The 22,893-nt window shown below is 39.4% G+C and overlaps 1 protein-coding gene across 13 annotated transcripts in view; it reads left to right on the forward strand.

Moving 5' to 3' along the window:
• Mpdz (multiple PDZ domain crumbs cell polarity complex component) overlaps positions 1–22,893 on the forward strand; it is a 153,903-nt gene that overhangs the window by 56,083 nt on the left and 74,927 nt on the right. For all 13 annotated transcript variants that reach the window (XM_085686169.2, XM_085686172.2, XM_085686179.2 and 10 more), the window contains exons 9-18: positions 1,432–1,546; positions 1,853–1,941; positions 10,386–10,569; positions 11,920–11,991; positions 14,708–14,814; positions 16,330–16,476; positions 17,269–17,433; positions 19,085–19,270; positions 20,276–20,485; positions 21,481–21,597. In XM_085686169.2, the coding sequence (XP_085542295.2) occupies positions 1,432–1,546; positions 1,853–1,941; positions 10,386–10,569; positions 11,920–11,991; positions 14,708–14,814; positions 16,330–16,476; positions 17,269–17,433; positions 19,085–19,270; positions 20,276–20,485; positions 21,481–21,597 (1,392 nt within the window). The remainder of the gene's footprint in view (positions 1–1,431; positions 1,547–1,852; positions 1,942–10,385; positions 10,570–11,919; positions 11,992–14,707; positions 14,815–16,329; positions 16,477–17,268; positions 17,434–19,084; positions 19,271–20,275; positions 20,486–21,480; positions 21,598–22,893) is intronic.

The raw sequence follows: 22,893 nt of genomic DNA on the forward strand, positions 1-22,893 counted from the left end.
GTGCCCCGTTTAAAACCATTCGATAGTCAAATTGCCACCCTCTAAAATAGCACTCGAATAACTTATTAAAAATAGAAAACACATTTGTTTCAATTGAAGCAGATTTCATCCTGTCATTTTCTTGTAATTATCTAAACTTTAAACTTTTGCTAAGTTTGCACAGATAATTATGTGCAATGAAGAAAATTGAGTCCAACTTTACTTGCAAAATTATACTTCATTTAGGTGGACCATCAGTGAGATAACTGTTTAAAGGAAGTCAGAAAATGTTATAAGTCAACACCAACCTGCCTGCCTGGTAAAGCCCATTGCCTTGATTTTTCGAGGGTTTATTGGAGAGCCTGCTGATACCACACCAATGAATAATACTAATGGCTTACTGGTAGCATGTGCCAGTTCACTAATGCTTTATTCAGGGAGACTTGCCCTTTCATCCAACATACAATTAATAACTGTATTAAGTACATGTTACAGAAGGCTCGGACCCGAGAAAGCCCCTTTCAGCTTCCATCCTAGAGCAGGAAGATGCCAGTATGCCAGTGTAGAAGGGCACACTTTCTTTATGAATATCTTTAATTTGCGAAAACTAAAGAGTGCTATAATAAACTTCCTTGGTGCCATTAAATTCTTTTATAAATAAGTGATCAGCCTATTTACGACATGGCTGTGGGAGAGTCGCTAATATTCATGGTGCTAGACTCAACTACAAACTGTTGGGAAGAGTAGGAGGTCTCTGTGGAGGCTGTGGCTCTGTGTTGTACAGGCTTACATGCTGAACATCATTTCCAAACAGGACTCTTGCAGCCAAACTGTTGGGATTTGAATTTCACCTCTCCAGACAGTATCTGTTTGTGCTAGGAAATACATATATGCTGCTTTCCTCAGGAAAACATTGATACAATTAGACATATCTCGCTGGCTTACAAATGGTGTGGGCAATTCTAGATAGTTAGGGTGAATAAGAAACAAAGACATGCAGATGTCTTACAAGGAAACTGCTCCATAAGTGGCAGCTGGTCCTTATTCTTGGTAGATGGCTGTCCAGAAAGATTCAGTGGCAGCACCAGATCTTAACTTTTTTATATTTGTTCAAAACATGACTTCTTTGAACTTTAAACATCCCAAGTTATTCAGGAAAGATGATGATCTATGTATGAAAATGCTTTATTAACAAGAAGCTATTTAATCTTTAACATTTTATGTGTACAGTAGTTTGTCCAAGAAGGGGAGGTCCAACTTTCTTCTCTGCATTCTTTCCTGAATGAAGCCATGCTGTCTATATTTTCTGGATGTAAGGGGCCAATTCTGCAGCATAGTTAGTAATATCTTAGTTCAGATTAATCCCGAATTGCATCTTTGACTTTTTAAATTCGACCTTATTTTTCTTATATGTTGATTTATCTAAAGATTTATTTCTTAATACTATTTTAGGTTGATGCGTCTACTCAAAAAAGTGAAGAAAGTGAGATGTTCGAGGTGGAGCTCACTAAAAATGTCCAAGGGTTAGGAATTACCATTGCCGGTTATATTGGAGATAAAAAATTAGGTAATATTAAACCTTAAATATTTTCTAAATATCGCAGTTGCCTCCAATATCTGTCTTGGGAGATTTTCAGTCATTATATGGTTTCTTCCGGTGAACAAAATAGTTGCCAGGTTTTTTAGAATTAATTTTGTATAGGTAACTCTGATACAACAGTCTGAACAATTACCTTATTTTTTGTACTAGATACTTTTGTGGCTTGTTACTAAATACTTATTCATAATTAAGATTTTTATTTGGAAGGTAGATGGTGGCTGTTCTTTGTGTGTGCTTTTTAAATGGTGAAAAATTGTTTATTTCTTATCTTAGAACCTTCAGGGATCTTTGTGAAGAGCATTACAAAAAGCAGCGCTGTGGAGCATGATGGGAGAATCCAAATTGGAGACCAAATTATAGCAGTAAGTTATACGTTTAATACTGGTTTTTGCAATTTTCAAGAATTAATTTCTCTGGGATTGAGGAGATGGTTTGGTGGGTAAGAACATGTATTGTTCTTCCAGAGAACCTGAGTTTGGTTCCTAGCACTTGTGCTGGGCAACCTAGAACCTCACCTACACACATACATGTGAAAAAAAATAAAATTGTAAAATGAAGAAATAAGTCCTTATGTATCTATGTATGTACTTGTGTATGTGGTATGCATGCAGTTGTATGTTTGCGTGCATATGTGCTCTTTTGGCCTTGAGTGCCAGAGGCCAGGGGTCAGTGTTGGATGTCTTCCTTTATAGCTTTCTGTGTTTGTTTGTTTGTTCTTTGGGAACATTTCTCACTGAGCCTGGAGTTCATCAGTTGGCCAGACTAGCTGGCAGGTGAGTTTTTTTGGATCTGCCTATCTCTGCCATTCTTTTTGAGATTAAAGACTATGCTACCATGCCTGGATTTTTTTGTTGTGGATCCTGGGGATCTGCAAGTTAGGTCTTCATATATGTAACTAAATTTACCCATAACCTGTGTACCAAACATGCTGAATTTACTTTGTAAAGAACTTAATTTATTACTATTGATTTTTGTGTGTTTGTATTTCTGTCTTATACATGTATGCAGGTCTGTCTGTCTGCCTGTGTTTGCACATAAAAAGGCCAGAAGTTGACACTGGGTGTTTTCTTCTCTCCATCTCTGCCTCATTTTTGAGATATGGTCACCGATTTGCTAGACTGGCTGATCTCCAGTGACTTGCTATCTCGGTCTTTAGCACTAGGGTATATACCTGTACTGCCACACTCATCTGTTCACCACTTTGCCTGATGAACCATCTCCATAACCCCAGATCTGTAATTTAATCGAGTTTTAGTGGCTTGAGACTCACATTATAATTGGCTATTTTATTATTTTCAGATTAAATGGAACATTTTATAGAAGCTTTATTTTTCCAAAGTCTAAAATGGAAATTTGTTTCTTATATAATTTTTCTTATGTTTTTGAATTATGATCATAATAATTTGTTACACTAACTTTATCTTTCTGTAGTACTTTTTTTGTGGAAGTATTCTGAAGGGAGACTAATGTTCACTGTAACTGGACCTAAATTTCAGATCTGTACATTTTTAACCTTGCAGAATGACACTGTCAACCAGACGAGCTCCTTCCAGTTCTGTAAATGCATAGGAGTGAAAGAAATGAATCCAGACATTTTTAATCTGATCATTATTATATTGTATTAACGTGTGTTTTAAGTATGTAGCTGTTTCAGGTAGTTAAGAAAACATCTCACCTGTTGTTCAGTGAATACTGGCTTCTTCAGTTGCTCTTTGCTCCAGAAACTAATGTGGGTTAAGTACACTAAGGAAACCTATGGAGTATAAGATCCTTTCAAGGATTTCTAGTCCACAGTGAAAAACTGAAGATGGTGAGATAACCCAGGGCAAGGAAACCTGTTTGTTGATCTCCTCTATCTTATTTTCTGTAATTAGAAGATCTTTCTCTTTGCCAGTGTTTATTTTACTATCATTTTGAAGACCTTGGTGGAGACTGCTGGCTTATTAGTTTATCATTGATTATGTCTGTTCTTCCCTTGGAATCTTAATAATCAAGTTAAGATGAAAGAGTCCTTACAGCCGTGTTTTTTACATAGTGCATGCCAAAGGGCAGCTTAATACTGTTGGGAGACAATTGGACAAACAGAATTTAGAATGCAGATGCCATGGCTTTTTTTGACTGACCTGCTAAAGAAAGAAACTCTGTCACACACTGCAACATTGATCCGTCTTGAAGATGTACTGACTGAAATAGGCAAGGTGTAAAGAGACAAACGTGTGACACCACGGGTAGGACCCCAGCATGTCAGAGAATGGGGCGAGGGGCTTGGTTTTGTGGAGTCAGGTGGTGGGAAGTTGTCACTCAGCATGGCAGTCACTCATCTACATGTTGAAAAAACAAAACAAAACAAAATAAGAAAACCTTGAGAGCTTTGATAAACCAGTCTGAAAACATTTGACACTAAGAACTGGATGGTTAGAAGATGCGAAATTAGTACTTTGTTACATATTTTCTATCACATTTAGGGAAAAATGAATAAAGACTATTATTTCTGCCCTTGGAAAGTCTACAGCTTATCTCCTAGAGTTTTCCTGGCCTCAACACTATGAATTCTGAACTGTGTCTGTTTACTTCTTTATGTCCAATTGAAAGATCAAGTTGAGCTTCCTACCCATTTAGATATTAGCTGAAGGCTTCTTCGGTATGTTTCTATCTTACCATGAATGGAAATGAACCACTGTACACTTTTTATTTAGTGAGTGAGGGAGAGATGATAGACAATGTGAATCCCTGTACAACTGTCCTGTTAGGATTACCATTGCTACTGATGAAACACCATGACTAAAAGCAAGTGGGGAATGTTGACCACTCTAAAGGTTTGGGACTTGGGAGAATGGAGCCTGTAAATGAGGTGGATTAAAGTCTCATGCAATAGCCAGCTTTATTCAGAACATTTATTCAGAACAACCTACACTGTGAGAATTAAGAGAGGTCCCTTGAGTAAAGTTCTTGGGAGTTAAAGGTGGATACAAGGATAATGCACATGTGTCAAAAACATGTTTTTCCATCAAGGCATGTAACAGTTTAAACATTGCACTGAATGACAGCAGCAAGCAATAGTGAGTATCTGAAGTAAACTCCTGTCTGCTGCACCCTCATGGAGCACAAAAGCTCATTCCAAACAATGTGAATTCCATGTTTTGAAGAAACTGAGGTCATAAGACTCTTGTCTTGGCGTGTTTTCACAAGCACTCAGAATTTTCCCCACATGACTCCATTCTTGGACCATTTTCCAACAGAGGAGGAAGGTGTGCTTGGTTTAATATCACTGAAGGATTTAGTATATCAGACCGCAGGAACCTGGAGGCAGGAGCTAATGCAGAGGCCATGGACAGGTGCTGCATATTGTCGTGCTCTTCGTGGCTTGCTTAGCCTGGTTTTCTTATAGAACCTTGAACCACACCAGGGATAGGTTGGGCCCTGCCTCATTAATCCTTAGGAAATGACCTACAGACATGCCTCCTGCCCCATCTTATTGAGGAATTTTCTTAAAGGAAGTTTCCTCCTCTCAGATGTCTGTAACTTTTAAAGAGTTGACCTAAAGCTATCCAGCACAATAATGCTGTGTTAAAAGTTTGCATTTTTATTCTTTCAAATATCTATATCAATTCACTAGACAGTGTTTCAAATGAGCATTATAAGTAATTTATATTGTCTTTAATTTATACCTTTAAATGTATAATTGTCTGTTTATATACTTCCAATGTTGGACATTGAGCATTGCAATTGGTTATAGAATATTTTCATTGCTGTATTTCTTACTTCCTGCTTCCCCTATCTTCTTAGGCCTGTGCAGTCTGGGGTCGACTTCTGTCTCTGTAGACTTGCCTTTTCTAAGTTATAGAGTCAGTTTCCACTTCTTTTCATTATTAGGTAATGTTTCACTGTGGGTAGATTCTCCACTTTTACCTATTAGTTCAGCCATGAGAGGTGTTTTCCTTTGTTGGCTGGGAGAGTTAAGACTGCTGTGAATGTTCTTGTACAAACTTCTATGAGGATATGTTTTCACTTTTTTGTGTATATATTTAAGGAATGGAATAAAGAAATGGCTAGATCTTCACCATTGATAGCTCTGTGTTTAACTGTTTATCAAACTTTTTAAAAATTTTAACTATAATTTAATTATATTAGTTCTCCTTTCACTTTCTCCAAACCCTTTCATATACCCCTCTCTATTCTCTTTTAAATTCACGCCTCTTCATGTTTTAATTGTTGTTACATGTGTGTGTGTGTGTGTGTGTGTGTGTGTGTGTGTGTGTGTGAATATTTCTAAATATAATCTGTTCAGTCTGTACAGTGTTACTTGTATGTATGTTTTCAGGACTGGCCAGTTAGTACTGGGCAGCCAGTTGGTGTGCTCTTCCCTGGGGAGAGCCACCTCATCTGTCCCCAGCTTTCTTCATTTGCCTGTAGCTTCTTTGTGTAGAATTAAGGCTCATGGGTATTTCTCAGTCCTTTTTGGATATTCATTGGTGCTGTCTTTTAGCAAGCTTCTTGATTCAGTTACATTACCTTAGGACGGAATATAATGTCCCTTGAATTTCCCTTAAGAAGACATTAGACCTTCAAAGGAGCTGGTATAGGACTTGCTGTATTAGTATACTTTAGAGAAGTGTTTACTGAGGGAGTAGATTTATTACGAATTTTAAGTCTCACAGAAACTTGCCTCCAGGTTGTCACTGTCTTTGTTCTTACGTGAGCGATCCTGAACGATCCTTAGAGATTACTTCCTCTTAGCCAAGGAAGGTGGTAAAGAAATGTACTCAGAGGGAAGGTCTACTTTCTCTGTCTTCTATTTCTTTTAATAAGATTATTTTCACTATCACCCATATTCTAATTTTACTTTTAGCAATATTCTTTTCAAATTTCGAAGTGCCTTAACCCTGGGAAGCACTGCGCAGCACTCTTGACCGTGTGACCGCGTGTTCAGTTAGTGCAAAGTGTCCCCCTCTTGTGGTCTTCCCATAAATTGGGAATATTTTCTGTCTTCCTAGTTGCATTTTTACAACTATAGTCTTTATTTGTTCTGGTTTTGTTTTGACAACAACTATTGAAGCAACAGTCTATTTTTAATTTGTATTTATTGAGGTGCTGAGAAGATTAAGAAATTATTTACTATTTTGAGGAACCATTTATTTTATAATCTTAAGTTTTTTTGCTCTTCTTTTACAGATTGTATTGTGTGGACCCCTAGTGTTAAGCTGTGTGCAGTACAAGGGCAGGGAAGCACACGTGATTTGACCTTACACCTCTTCCATGCTGGCATTCTGTGTAACAATTATTTAATAAAGGGACTCTTTTTTTCTCTCAAAATGTTAGCTAATCAACAGATAAAATCAGGATTCCTGTTAGGTATATAGTGACTCATAGTTGAAACCAATATAGAATTATGATTGATATTGAGAAATGGCAAATATATCTTTAATGCCGTATGATAGAAATAGATTCTCTGTCTCTGTTAGTAGATACCGGTTGTTGGAGGATGACTTGGAAAGCCGCACGGAGTATCTAAGGAAGCAGGTTTTCTCCACTGTGTGATAGGTATTTTCTTTATAATTTCCCCTGCACATTGTGGAGCCTGTATCCCTGTTAACATGATGGTGGATGTGCTCCTTTCATGAATAGAGGCTGTCTGCCTCTGTGCCTACTTCTGCTACTCTCCTATGTGTGGTATCACCAAGTCAGGCCTGACCCCATAGCTTTCCTGCAGGCAGGAGTGGCCAGAGTTAACTGAAGTTTTTCGATTGCTGTTTAGCTGGCTGGGCTTAGATATAGTCTGGCTGTTGTTATTCCCATGAAGCCTTGGGATTTCTTATTTATTACTGTTTCACTCTATTAGTAATAACACTACTGTCCATGTGTCCCGGTGCAGAGTGCCTTGCTCTGGAGCTCTGGGAAAGTAGGTGCCTTCATTCCATGTCCTACGTGCGAGTATTAAGAATCTAAACTGGAGTATCATTTAAGATCGATCCTTTATAGTGTTTTTGTTTTGTCTTTGCTGGTATTATCCTGTGACATTTGGGCAATGGATACATTTTAAAATTCAATTTATGAAGTTTTGAGAAGAAAAGCAAATACATTTTCCATACATGTTTGAATAGAATCATTTCTGTAAGTTTTTTTAATTAGTGAAACTTCTTTTATAAAGAGTGAAAAAAAAATGGTTATAGACCAAAAAGTTGAAAGGAAAAGCTCTGTACATTTTAAGAATTTTCTTGGGAGGGTGTTGGGAAGAGGGGCGGAAATGGAAACTTTTATAATTTAATAAAATTACTTTCAAAAAAAAAAAGAATTTTCTTTGTGGGGCATCAGTGTTCAGATTTGGGCCATTTTGTCCACACTCCCATACCCCTGCCAACAGGATTGGCTCTGCTGTGCTGCCTAGGCGAGGTGCTGGGCCTGCTCTCCTGAGTGTTGCAGCTGGTGGGAGGTGGAGGCTCTCCCATCTGCCTCAGGTGTTGTTGTTGGGGGTGACGCATCACTTTCCTACTCAATGCCTCCATATGGAAGTTGCGGGGTGGGGCCAGGTCTCCTTGTTCACGTTCTTGGAGTGGTTCACTTGCTCCCCCATCCATAAGGTCAGCTCTACTGTGCTTCCCAGGCGAGGTGCAGGGCTTGCTTCCCTGAGTGTTGCAGCTGGTAAAGGGGTCAGCTCTCTCGCCAGCTGGAGATGGTAGGGGCAGGGGGTGTCATCTTTCCCTCATTCCCGCCACCACAACACAGATGAGAATGGGGTACCAGCTATACCCCTCTCATGCCCTCAGACTGGCTTACCCACGTCCTGAAAATGAAAATGTTTTAAATTTAGAAAATTTCCGTGTATCTATATTTGAGTATTGCTATATTCGCTTTGGCATCTTATGTACCATTTGACCACCTCCAGTGTGTGTGTGTGTGTTTGTGTATGTGTGTGTGTATGTATACACAATTGTGTGTAGGTGTGCATGTGTGCCCATATCTGTAGAGAAGTTGGTGTCAGCTGTCTTCCACAGTTAGTCAGTCTGTTACTGAACTTGGAACTTGCCGATTTGACTACACTGGCTGGTCAACAAGCCCCAAGGATCCTCCTTTTTGTGCCTTCCATGAGCTATGGTATGCAAAGGTCAGAGGACAACTTGCAGGACTCCATTTTCTCCTTCCAGTAAGTGGGTCTAGAAGGTCAAACTTAGGATATCAGAGCTGACAGAAAACATCTTTATCTGCTAATTCATCTCTCTGTTCTGAGCTTGTGTGTGTGGTTCCTAGTTGTGCAAGCATGAGGACAGAAGCTCAGTCCCCTTGAACCCACACACCAGCTGAGCCATCTCCCCAGCCTGGAACCACCTCTTCTTAATGAGAGAATTTGGTTTTATTCCTACTGTCATGTTACATGAAGGGCTGGCTTGTTGGGGTTTTCTGCCCTGCCCTGTTCCCACAGCTGTTTAGCCCCCAAAGAAAATCACACAGAGATCTCTATAAGTTATAAAGCTGATTGGCCCATTAGGTCAGGCTTCTTATTAGTTCTTGTAACTTATATTAACCCATTATTCTGATCTATTTTAGCCACCTGTCTCAGTACCTTTTCCAGCTGGCAGGTCACATCCTGCTTCTTCGGTGATCTGGGCAGGAGTGGGAGTAATCAGCTTCCTCCTTCCCAGCATTCTCCTGTTCTCATTGCATCACCTCTACTTCTTGTCTGGTTTTCCCACCTATACTTCCTGCCTGGCCAATAAGCATTTATTTAAAACATGCTTGACAGAATACAGACAATTGTCCCGTACCACTGACATTTCTTCTCTGACCAGAGGAGCCACTCTAGGCACATGAAGATTCGGCTCGCTTGCTTTCAGCCTGCATTCCCAGACCATTTCTCATCGTTCTTCCAGTTATTCCTGTAGGAACTTTTCTCTCTTTTCTCTTCCTTAGTTGGTTCCGAATTCTGTTGCAGTTTTTTTTTTTCTCTCCATTACTCTAATTTGCCAATCTTTGCAAAGGGAATCAGAAAATCCAGTTATGGGGAAGAATAGAGTCAGGTGTCAAGATCCCGTGTAACTCAGAGGGTTTTCACAAGAGCTAAGGACCCAGAGTTTGAGAGTCCTCTGCAGGGCAGGTCTCTAGGTTGTTGACTGACTGTTCCCACTAGGATAAAGTAAGAAGTACTCATTTCCTCTTCTGTTGCTTTCTTCTCTTCTGTATATTCAGATGTCATATATTGCTATATAGAGTACATGTAGACAGCAGATGTGTCTATTCATGTATATGCCTATGTACACATACATAAAACAGATGGATTTTAGATGCCTAATTTGAGATTTTAATACATCCTTTCAGGAACTCTTATAGTTAGGCCACACTATTGTGGGGATGCTGGTCTGGATTGCATAGATTTTATTCAACTAATGAATATGTGGGTGCCAAATTTTTCCCTTCTCTTGTTCACAGGCACTATAAAGTACTGTAGGCACACCCCAGTGTCTTGGCAGAGTGTTTTCTTCACTGCCTTCTGGACCTTGATCCCCTGTAGTGCTGGTTCCCAAATTTGACTGCATATGAGGATTACCTAGGGCATTAGAGAAATGATCTTAAAAGCCACACCCTGAATCTATAGAAACCATAACAGAATCTATAGAAACCAAAGAAGCCCCCAGAAAAGTCTTGAGCAAGCCATCATTGCTCCTAGACACTAAGTGTGTGGTAGGGCTTTGTGGCCATTTCCCGGTTAGAGCAATGTCCGTTTCCTGTTTCTCAGTACTAAGTGATGAATATACATTTTGCAAATTAGCAATACAAAAGTGCTTTTGATTTTTAATGTGTCTTGTTATCACAGGTAGATGGCACCAACCTTCAAGGTTTCACCAATCAGCAAGCAGTAGAGGTGTTACGTCACACAGGACAGACAGTGCGCCTGACACTGATGAGGAAAGGCGCGAGACAGGAAGCAGAACTCACATCAAGAGAAGACACCTCAAAAGATGTGGTTGTACCACCTGGTGATGCCACTGTCAGCAAAGGTAATGCCAAAGGACCTGGTTCTCAGACTTTTGCATTATTTTAGCATTTTCTTCTAACTCTAAAGTAAATTATGCAGAAATCTCTTTTTGGTATTAGCTGGAACTGTGGCTTTGTGCATTAGCATTAGAATGGACTCGTCAATAAAACAGACATCCATCTATGCCAGTCAACTCCACAGTCATCTTCATTTCTCAGCTGGAGATAAAACTTCTTTTTTTCTGTCTCTACATTAATTGGGGTGTCTTCAAAGTTGTCTCTTCAGGGGTACAGTTTCATTTGATGCTTTTAGAAAGTGTGTGGGTGAGCATGTGTATGTGTGTGTGTGTGTGTGTGTGTGTGTGTGTGTGCATGCCATATATGGAAGTCAGAGGACAGCCTCAGATGCCAGTCTTTTCCTTCTACCTTGTTTGAGACAGGTTCTCTTTGTTATTTACCGCTGTGTATGGCTGAGCTAGCTGGCCCACAAGCTTCTGGGGAATCTCCTCCTTCCACCTCCCCTTTCTCCATAGGAACAAATTACAGACCCATTTTACTGTGCATAGTTTTACATTCAAACTCAAGTCCTCAAGCTGTACCAACTGAGTAATCTCTCCATCTCATGCTTGAATTATTATTTGAAACACTGCTAACTAATTGCACAGAATCTCCTTAAATTATCAAATTGAATTCTAGAGATGCCATTCACTGGGTTTTAGAGATGTGTCTGCTGGTAGAGTTACTGCTACTCAAGCGTGAGAACCTGAGCTCCACCCCAGACTCATAATAAAGCTGGATGTGGTAGCATGTTTGTAATCCCAACACTGGAGGGAAGAGACTCTGGGAATCCCTGGGCATCTTTAGCCAGCCAGCCTAGCTTACCTGGCACATTCCAGGTACTGCTCAAAAACCCTGTCTCAAAAGCATCGGTGGCCAGCTCCTGAAGAAAGGCATCTAAAGTTGGTATCTGGCCTCCACAGGCATGTACACATGCATCTGAACATACATGAAGACAGACACCTACATGCAAGCTCACAAATTCAAACACAAATGTCATTTATAAGGTGAGGTTCATGAGTACTCCTACAAATTATTGAAATAACCCCCAACATGGGGCTGTTGATTGTTTGCCGCATGTTGAGCTTGTTGGTGTTTGCACCATGTACTGTGTAACACATTCCCGGTAGATGGGCTGGCCAGTTTTAGGACAGCCCCCGCCCTCTTAGAGGGCGATGATAAGTACCTACGCTTACTGTGGAGTTTGTCACTTTAAAATTGACCCTAATCAGTGATTCAAACAATGTGGGGTTAGAAAAATTCAAATGCTTTTATTATCTCATGGCTATAACTATTCAAATATTTTTATCTTTAAGAAAATTATGAAACAGATGAAGAGTCTTTATCTTTGAGGAGAAATACCAGCATATTGCCGATTGAAGAAGAAGGTAACACTTAGAGCCAGTCTTCCGTGTTAATTGTGGTTTAGAGAGGATGATTGTAAAGAACTTAAGCCTTTATAAGTCAATGAGTTACCAAATCACTAGAAATATGGTACTATCATCTCAGGAAAAATGATGTTGACAAATAACCACTTTCTTAGATAAAAATAATTAACTTATAGTTGGTTAATTTTTTTGCTGAATCAGTCTGGTGTTTGACATTTGTGTTTGTGCAGGTATGTGCATGCACACACACACACACACACACATACACACATGCATGTGCATGCACCATAACTACCTTTAAGGCTTCAATTGATAATATGTGTAGTTTTAACTGAGTGTTTATATATAGTTGACATGTTTCTACCCAATTGTGAAACAGTGGTAAAATATAAGTTATTTCAAAACAGACATGGCGACTCTTTGAGGTTTTAAGGAATGAAAATAATTGCTTTTTGTTGTGATGATTCTTTTCGGAGGCAGGAACTGCTATGTATGCTAGGCTGGTCTTGAACTCATGACCAGTCCGCATGCTCCTGGGTGCCAGATTTCAGGCACATCCTACCACTTCACCATGGAACTGTCCATTTGGGGAGGCTGATGTGTATATTTTACTTTTTCAGGAGTTGCAAGTATAATGTTGGGGACTTGGCTTGAAAGCAGTTCTACAGAGAATTTCTAAGCCTATCGAAGATTTCTTCTCACTGTAGATTTACTAGGAGCCCTTGTTTTTAACATATTTGACACCAGATATGCCCTCTTTTTATGCCGTGTGCCTCCTGCTTCTTTTCCCTATCCCTCTTGTTGGATATTTGGTGGCTTACACTTACTGAGCAAATGGAAAACCCTTCCTCTGTGCTCGTGTGGATTCTGCTGGTCAGCAGGTCCCCAGAAGCGTCTTCACTGTCTCTGTGCTTTCATAATTGCATTTCTTCCGCTACTGAAAGTTCTAGTTTATTTTTATTATTTAAAGGGTTTTGTGTACGTAACGCTATCCAGGAAGGAAAATGTGTAGTGTTCATACATATTAATTACATTCTGCCATTTTTACACTAATTAGTAAAGAAAATACTTAGGCTAAAGTGAATATCAAGATTGGGGGAAAGGATAAAAATACTTAGACTATGACTTGTAATAGGAAATGAAGATGGGTACGAGGGGTTATGTTAAAGATTCACAATCATCTGCTTTGCTATGGAAAAGGCAGCTAATGACAAATTTGCATATGTATGTGGAAGGGTAGTTGGTGGTTGGCATCTCCAGACTTCAAATCAGGAGTCCTTGAATTATTAAAAACTAATGATAATAAAGCAGAAGCCTGGAAATGGTTCTAATGTAGCTGCTCTGTCCATCCTGACAGGGTGGGCTGCCACTGCCTTTCTGCAGAAAGGTGACTCTCTGTGCAGGATGGTCGCTTGACCGTTCACTAAGTTTGGAGAACAGAGCTCTGTGGCTTTTTGTTTGTATGTTTAAATTTTTGAAGTGTAGTCTAGGAAGAGGTGGGCGGTTAGAATGGCATGGCCTTGGGTTGGCTGGATGAATACGAATCTCAGCACTGCCATCGGGTTCCCCACACCCCACTAGAGTCCTGTATTATGTTCTTATTGAGCTGCGGGAATGCAAAGGAATGATTTACGGTGAACTGGGGACTCCAACATTACCTCTGCTCCCAGAGTTAGCTTTAAAATTTTCTTAATCAGCCCTACTCACTGCTGATTGTTACCCCTCCTGTACCTGATTTTATTTTGAAGAGAAAAGTCTTATCCACAGAGACAGTTTCAGTCTTGTTTTGCTTTATTCTCTGAGCTAGAGACTGAACCTAGGACCTTGCCTGTGAATCAACTACTTTCTGTCCTGAAGCCTTTAAAAACAGTTACCAACTTTGGCCATTTTCTCCAGACAAAATTAGAATGCTTAACTAAAGCATGACAAGCCTGAAGATCCCATGAGAGAGAAGGAAACTGGTAGAAATCTGAATTTTGGAATATTCCTTAAATTCATTTAGAGACTGCAGGAGAATACAGGGTTTAAAGAAAGCCATTATGTGTAAAGGCGGAGTGATGTTAGGTCCTGTAGCGCTGGAGCTGGGGCTCAGTTGAGGAACTCCTCCAGAAACAGAGACGCATGGAGGTCTTCATTTCACCGCTAGCTTTCAGCTGCACACTCTGCAATGGGAATTACCTACATCACTTGATGCTTGATGCCTTCCTTTCAATTTGGCTAATTAGTGGGATTCTGACTACAGGCGTTTGCCTTAATACACATTCTCAGCTTTTCATTGTTTCATTCTCTTACTAGTTCATGTTCTCTCCTCTTATTCATGGAGTTGTGTATTATTAATTTATATTGTTTTGTGAGGTAATATCATAGCTGCCTTTTCCCTGACAACAATTTTTACTGTGATATTACCAAATATAACCAGTAGGCAAGCTTGTGTGTCTCAGAGAAGCCCAGGCACTTTCATTTAAGTGAATGTTAGATAACATATGGAGACTTCAATGGAAAGTCTAAAGTTTAAAAGGTGTCCATTAAAAAAGAATAGTGTTGTATATATGAGCATTAGTCTAAGTTTGATCATGAACTATGAGGAACCCATTCATTGACTAACAAGTCTGACAAGGCAAAACACAAAAACTTTCCCTAGGTCTTCCTTCCTTCCAAAAGGTGTAAAGGTGAGTCTTGGGTGCTGGCAATAACTTCAATACTTTGACTGTTTCAGGGTATCCATTGTTGTCAACTGAGCTGGAAGAAGCAGAAGATGTGCAGCAAGAGGCTGCCCTGTTGGCTAAGTGGCAGAGAATTATGGGAATTAACTATGAAATAGTGGTAGGTTAGCTTGCTCTTCATGTGTCCTGACTTGTGCCTGTGTGTGAGCATGGAATTCTTGATGAAAATAAGATAATCATTGGGATGAACACTGGAGAGAGATCACATTTCTAGAGTTCTTCAAAGGCTTCAATGGTATCTAAGGAAGCAAAATACAAGGTTTACAAGCTCGAGAACTCATGTATCATCATACTTTAACTTTTCTTGGAGTGGTGTAAGATACATACACACACAATAAAGACTTTACTGAAACTTAGGCATGTGACTTTTAGAAAGAACAGTAATAGAATGATACTTTATTTCAAATGAACTAAAGTTTATCATGACCCATGACAGAGTTGGAGGCCTACTTTCCTTCTTCCTCCCTCCCTCACTTCCTTTTTAGAAAAAAAAATTACTTAAAGCATGGTCTCAGGTAGCCCAGGCTGACCTCAGATTTTCCATATAGACTAAGATGTCCTTAAATTCCTGGTCCTCCTGCCTTTACTTTTCTAGTGCTGCAAATTCAGAGTTGCCATACTCTCACTCCTCCTTCTAGCATTCTCATTTGTTTAGCTTCTGTAATAGATTGATTCTGCTTATTTTTTATATCACTTATAGCGGCGTTCAGTGTTTATTAACTGTGTGTGTTTAGCTAAGATACCACAGTTCACTATTCTAAAAACTTACAAAGTTAACACACATTACTGAAATATCATGGAATTTAAAATCAAGGTAAAATACTGCATTCAGTGTAATTTTTTTTTACTTGACAAGCCAGTTCATCTAGATCAGAACCAAGCCTGCACATTTATGCCATTTGTGTACCTATAGTGTGGGTGATCTTCCCAGTAATATGCTAAGAGTAAATGTGTGCTATACAACAGGGCCACGTCATTGAGGTCCATACTCAGGTAAATGTGAGCACCCCTGCTTCTCCTTGCTGGCTGTGTACTTAACATAACCATAAAGAGGACGGTGTAGCAGAGATGGCTGGTGACATCAATGGGGACCTGACAGTTCCTTAGAGTAAGTGAACCCTAAATTAGGTTTTCAGGGCTAAGAAGGTGGTTGCTCAGTGTCACAGTTCAGAGTCAGGGGATTTCACTCTGATACTGACCTTTCACCAACTACCATTACGATATGAAAGGTCCCGTTTGGTAAATCTATTTGTCTGTGGAGAGTAACACATGGCACCTTATGATAGCTGTGTAGGCTGTCAGCTGTGCTCAGGTCTGTAGCAGTTTTCGCCTGCCTCCTGGTTGTTACCCACATTTCTATCCATTTGCTACTATATTCTCAGTCAGAACTGAGATGGTCCTGGGTGCTTGTGGCTGGATAGTTACCTTCTAGTCTTTGATGATCTGTGAAACTATTAGACATTAGTATTTTCATATGCAGCTTGCAATAAGAATTTTGAAGCTTTTGTGAGAAATTTGATGATTTTGTGTGTGTCGGGGGTGAACTTAGAATATTTACACGAGTAGAGGAAAACTCAGAAGAGCACTAGAGTTGTGGTGGTTTCTCTCATTTCAGGTGGCTCCTGTGAGCAAGTTCAGTGAGAACAGTGGATTGGGGATCAGTCTGGAAGCAACAGTGGGTCATCACTTCATCCGGTCTGTTCTTCCAGAAGGCCCTGTGGGACACAGTGGGAAGCTCTTCAGTGGAGATGAACTATTGGAAGTGAGGATCTCGGATTTCCTTTTTTTTTCTACAGATACAAGATGGAAAAGTCTTCTGGGGAATTAATGGTGACAGTTAACTAGATCTTAAATTCAACCCAAAGCAGAAACGACAGAGCTGTGTGTGCACCACACTACAGAGCCAGTTCCGTACATTCTGTCTTGGTGATGTTTGTTGTGTTGTGTTTTATGATGTTTTAGCTGACAAAGACTATGAAACTGTCTATGACAATTTTTAATATGTATTCAGTTCTTAGACTAGGCAGCACTTTCGTATGCTTCCATAGAGAATAATGACAAACAGTGAGCGTGTCCTCTCTGTCCCCACTCAATTCATGTTGCTCACTAGCAACCCACTGGTGTTTATTTCTCTGCAACTGTCAATGTTTTTTTATATGCAGAAATAAAAATGTTTGGAAAATTTTTGTTCCCAGTTTTAAAACCATGTTTGCATACTATATATCCCATTTCTTTTTAGTAAACCTATTAAATACTAATTCTTTATCATTTTTTTATCCTGCATCCTTGGGAATATTGTTATTCTCTTCCATCACACCTAGGGGAAGACAAGAATTTTGTCCTAAGTGCTTGAGAAGCACCAGCTATAGCGAGACTCTAAACGTGAGTGCAGACCGTGTTAGCTGGTACTCACACAGCTCTTACTGCAGCTCTGGGCACAGCAGAACCACAGGCATCACCATAGTGAATTTATATCCTTGGGAAAATGATGCTCTCAAACAATCTTTGTACTATGAGACTTTATCTTCTGTGGGCCATGTGTATTCTCCTACAGGTGAATGGTATAAATTTGCTTGGGGAAAATCACCAAGACGTGGTCAATATTTTAAAAGAGCTGCCCATAGATGTGACAATGGTGTGCTGCCGCCGGACCGTGCCACCCTCCGCCGCGTCAGAACTGGATGGCCTGGACATGAGCGACCTTGAACTGACAGAAAAGGTACCAGACTCACAGAAACAAGGCTAATGTGAACACATCCCAGCAAGGCTTAATAGTGTTAAAATGTTAAGGTATTTTTATTTTCATTAATACTTTATTTTTTAACACAGTCTATGCTTATACATTAGGTATAAAGTCACACAGCCCTGGACTTGAATCAGAGTTGATGCTTAACCTAGACAAGTCACCTCACCTTTCTGAACTTCAATCTTTGTTTCTGTAAGATGTAGGTAGGATGGTGTCCGTCATGGAGACCTTTTCCTCAGGCTAAAGCACTTACAGTGGGTACCGCTGCACATCTTGTACTTGATGTTAGGTATCACTGTGTACCTGCAGCGTTCCCATTAACTAGTTCTGTACCAGTTGGCAGAAGTATGCAAGGAGTGTATGTGTGGTACACAGATGAAAAAACATACTTTTATACGCCCAGCTGTTTCTGTCTGCACTTAACCATTTAGTGAATAGCTAAAATATAGAAAGATATTTTTCAGTGTATATATAGATTTTAATTTATTTGTGCATTTTAATGTAAGAATATGAGAACATTGAACTCATAATTAACATCAAATAATTTTCTGTGATGTGCATCTTCCTCTCTCCTTATTCCTACCCGTTTGTATGGCTGTGTTCAAAACCTGAGGTAATCACCCTGTTGGAGGAAGTATTGTGAACATTTAGCATAGGACCCTAATCAGATCTCAGGAGGAAGGAACTCCATTTACATTATGCTGAAGGAATCAATACAATGAAATAATTTTACAACTTAAAAGGATAAAGTACATAGTTTGTTATTTATATGGGTGGTCATCATAGGGCAGGACAAAAAACAGTATTCTAAACTGTATGTCACTCCCAAGCTGAACACGTATGCATGTACATGTTCATGTGGTGACAACATGTGTATGTGTTCACATGGTGCTGAAGCATGCATGTGCTCACATGGTGCTGGAATATGCATGTGTTCACATGGTGCTGAAGCAAGCGCACGTGTTCATGGGGTGCCAACGAATGCACGTGTTCACATGACATGGCCCCAGGAAGGCAAGGGAAGGAGATTTGTGTCCATGGCTCTAGGCAGTGCAATAGAATATCAAAAGCAAAGGCAACACACAAACTAGAATTTTATTCTGACAAACTCCTTTGTTAAATGTATATGTTCATACATATACATTGGGTCTGCTCTTTTCCCTCCGACTTGTTTTTCTCGATAGAGGCTAACCTTTGAAGGCCGGTTTCTACGTCAAATGTTCTGTCACCCCTACTTAATCCACCTTTCTATGAATTGTAGAGGCCTTATTTGCAAATAATACAAAACTTTACACATACCCACCTTTTCTTGAATTTATCCTTTATTTGTCTTGAATACATTTTAGTTAGTAACAACACACTTCTTTTTTTTCTCTCTCTAGAGGTAATTCAAACTTATACAAGAAGTGAAAGTCACCGATAAAAACCATGCCATAGATGCATAACCACCGAATAAGCTTATAGGAAATTTCTACTTAGATTTTAAATGCCTGTTATGACTTGGGTTTTTGAGAATGTTTTATTCTGTACAGATACAGAAACCCAACTTTTTTTTTTTTGAGTGTTGATACATGTGTCAAACGCTATTCCCTCTGAAATAAGAGATGCCTGATCTGTTATTCAGCCTCATGTAGATCTAGGTGAGCTCATCGGCTCCTCAGAGACAGAGGATCCCATGCTGGCGATGCCTGATGTAGATCAGAATGCTGAGGAGATTCAAACACCACTGGCCATGTGGGAGGCTGCCATTCAGTCCATAGACCTGGAGAAAGGGAGCAGGGGCCTTGGCTTCAGCATTTTAGACTACCAGGTAAATACATCTTATTTTCCTAATTGCTGAAAAGATTCCGTAATTTAAAAGTGAATTGAGGCTAGCAGATAACAAGAAAATACTATTTTACAGTTAGTAATGACATTTAATTGTTAAAATTAATTACTCAGAATGTTAATACGGTAGGTATGATTTCTTTTTATTATAAAGGGTTTCTTTTAGCATTAAAGTTATTAAACTTTAATATTTCAGCTCGAGAATCTGAGCAAAACACAGAATGCTTTTAGGAGCATCATAATACAGTGGGTTCTTTCTGTCATTTGAGGAATATTTTCATTTCCGTGCTTTTAATGGACAACTTGTATTTTAGTGATAAAAATAAAGTATTTGCTATTTCTTTCTCCTGTATAATGTGGAAGATGAGTTTATACTTGGATATATCACAAATTCTAACATTCCATCCATTTTTACTAAATTTATGATTGTTTATCAATTGGCTTAGTATGACTTGCACTCTTCCCTGAATTTTTGTGCTAGGCAAATGTGGAAATGCTGAATGGTGCCTGATAAAGCACAGGTGTTACTCTCTGTAGTTTTGTACTCGGGCCAACTCTGATGACTTCAGGCCATGTGCTTGTAGCACCAAATGTCGAATGACTTCTTTTGTATTTCTTCATTTCTCAGGGAGAAGACCTATGTCAGACTGCATCCATCTACTGTACAAATACTATGGTTACGATTGCCCTTGACTTCTAGTCTAGCTTAAAGTGATAGTGTAAACCTTCACAGTCTACCCCAAACTTAGAAAATCTTCCTGAAGCTATCTAGTTTTATCTCGGGTCTATTTGATACCAGCAAACGAGGCTTCCATGGTTTCTGGGAACTCCTCTCATCTTTCCAAAATGAAATAGACATCACATTGTGCTAAGTATTCATTAGAGCCTCCATGAAAACCTTAAAACACTCAACAGTTAGAAGGGACAACTTGTAAAATTTACTCCAACGTCACAAGAGCTGACGTCTTTTCACCTTCCTGCCCTTTAGGACCCCGTCGACCCGGCACACACTGTGATAGTGATTCGTTCTCTGGTGCCTGGTGGCATTGCTGAAAAGGACGGCCGGCTTCTTCCAGGTGACAGGCTCATGTTTGTCAACGACATCAACCTGGAAAACAGCAGTCTGGAAGAGGCCGTGGGAGCCCTGAAAGGAGCACCCTCCGGGATAGTGCGGATAGGAGTGGCCAAGCCTTTGTCTGTAAGAACTGGGATTTTATTGATTTCTTGTATATTTGTAAGGGAAATGCCTGGGGAGACACTTTAATACCACTTAAGAGAAAACAATAACTGTTTAGAAACAAAATCTTTTTGAAGTTGATGTTTTATACTCTTTTGGCACCTAAACATACTTTGAGTATTTCTGTAGCTAACAGTGGAGCTTGATTAATAGAAAAATGCCTTTCCTATAAAAGTACCTCGCGGGTTGCTGATACTCGGTGATTGTGGTAGGCAATTAATGTTTCCCTTCTGGTTAGAAGGTGAAGTGCAAGTGTAGAGTTCTCAGTGGCTCCGGACTGCAGCGTGAGTCAGGAGGGATTCAAGCAGATGGCAGTTTAGCTTCATTTGGTCCTGTAAGCCGTGTTGTATTTAAGCTCTCTTAATAAGCTCTCTTAATTGTAGGGGGCAGGTGATTGTTTTACGTGTTCTCAAAGTTTCTCACAAGAATTCTAATGGCTACCTGGGAAGAGGTGCTTTCCACTTATTTTAGAGAGGTTGGAAGAGTTCATTGTGTCCTCAGTAACACTCCTTTTCAAGAAAATTGCATCCTGTATAATACTCGAGAGAGAACAAAACATTGATTTTCTTTAATGCTTTATTCTGCAGCTTTTAAAGTTTTAATACTTAAATTTGCCTTTCATTATTTAGCCAGAATATTGAGCAGATACAACTGACCAGAAGATTATTATAAAAATCATTGACTTTGATTGTAATTTGCAAGAGTAAAGAAATAGTAGAAAGAGGTTCTTCTTGTTGGTATTTATGCTAGGAAGAAAGGCCTCTGTGTCCTTTCAAATGAAATGTCGGGACCAGTCGTGTCTAACTTTGGAGTTTCCATCTATATTGTGGTCATGTTACCATATGAAGACTCCATTTCTACTCTTCATTCTTCTTTCTCTTACCCCTCCCACTTTCCCATTTTCTTTGTCATTCTTTCTTTCCCACAAACCCCTTCTCCACACCAATTTCCTGCAGCTTTCACCAGAAGAAGGATATGTTTCTGCCAAGGAGGACGCCTTTCTCTGTTCACCGCACCCGTGTAAGGAGCCAGGCCTGCCTGACAAAGCCCTCTTCAGGGCCGACTTGGCTCTGGTTAGTGGCCACAGCTGACTGGTTTTTAATATGTGTTCTGCTGCAGTTGTATTGATTCACTTGCGTAGTGTATGTAGAAGCTGAGTGTGTACACATTGCTCTAGAGAGTGATAATTAGGTCTTTGACGTTATATATTATACCAATATTAATTTGGAAGAAAGACAATTCTTTTTGTTAGTATTTTTAAATTACAGACTTTTGAATAGTTATTCTTGGAATGCTTTGATATATTTATAATAAGTATAATACATCCACATTATACTTTAGATATGGGATGACTTTGACCTCCTCCTGGGGGAATTAATAGTTTAGAGTGCTTTGTTTGGACTTTGTGAGGTGCCTTTCCATAGCAAGTTCATTCTGAAATGTCATAATACACAAAGATATCATTCATTCATTCATTCAGTCATTCTTTTTTTCTTTTTTGAGACAGGATCTCACCAGATTGCCATGGCTTGTCTGCAACTCCTAGTCATCTATCCTCCTGCCTCTGCCTCCTGAGTGCTGGGATTAAGGGCATATGCAGCCATTTCCAGCTCATTGTCTTTAAAGTACTCCATGAAACAATATCCTCTCTAGGGTTTGGATGGCATCTTTGAACCCCTTTAAATAATGCCAATTGAGAGGATTACTTCCCTTCTCATGGAAATTTAGTGCCTTGTAGTAGTCACAGGAGTCCTTTATATCGCTAGTTTGTTTTTTTTTTTTGTTTGTTTGTTTTTTTTTTTTTTTTTGAACTGGCCACTCAGCTTCCTGGGGGCTTCATGTTTCATCTGTATTGTAATTGAGCTAATTGAGACTTAAAGGCATCAGTGATAGGTATATGAATTCTATTGGAGTTTTCGTTTAGCAGTACTTTATAATGAACATGTCTATTACAGTCTGGCATAAGGCTCAGGCAGTGCTAGATAGCACACACTATGTATTTATCACTCAGATTGTTTTTACATAATATACGCTTGTAGACGATAACCTTCACATTGTAGCTTATTAGTGAATTTGAACAAATGTTTCAAATGTATTATCAGTCTCTGAATTATATCTTGAGACTCACTTTGAAATGTTTCAGTAGCATTTTAACAGCTTTTTACAGTAATATGACTTGCTATTGTTAAAATGTTGATTACTTAATGCTTCTGGGAGCCATTTCATGATCAGGCCCCTTCAATGTTGCTGTGATTCTAGCTCAAGCACAAAGTTACTCTTTGGTTTGTACATCTTAGCTAGACAACCACAGAGCTGGATTCATGAAAAACCATTTATGAGTCTAATATGAAGTACAATCACCAAATTCT

Source organism: Myodes glareolus, chromosome 3 (genome assembly GCF_982192425.1).
Source record: "Myodes glareolus chromosome 3, mMyoGla1.1, whole genome shotgun sequence".
Lineage (NCBI taxonomy): Eukaryota > Metazoa > Chordata > Mammalia > Rodentia > Cricetidae > Myodes > Myodes glareolus.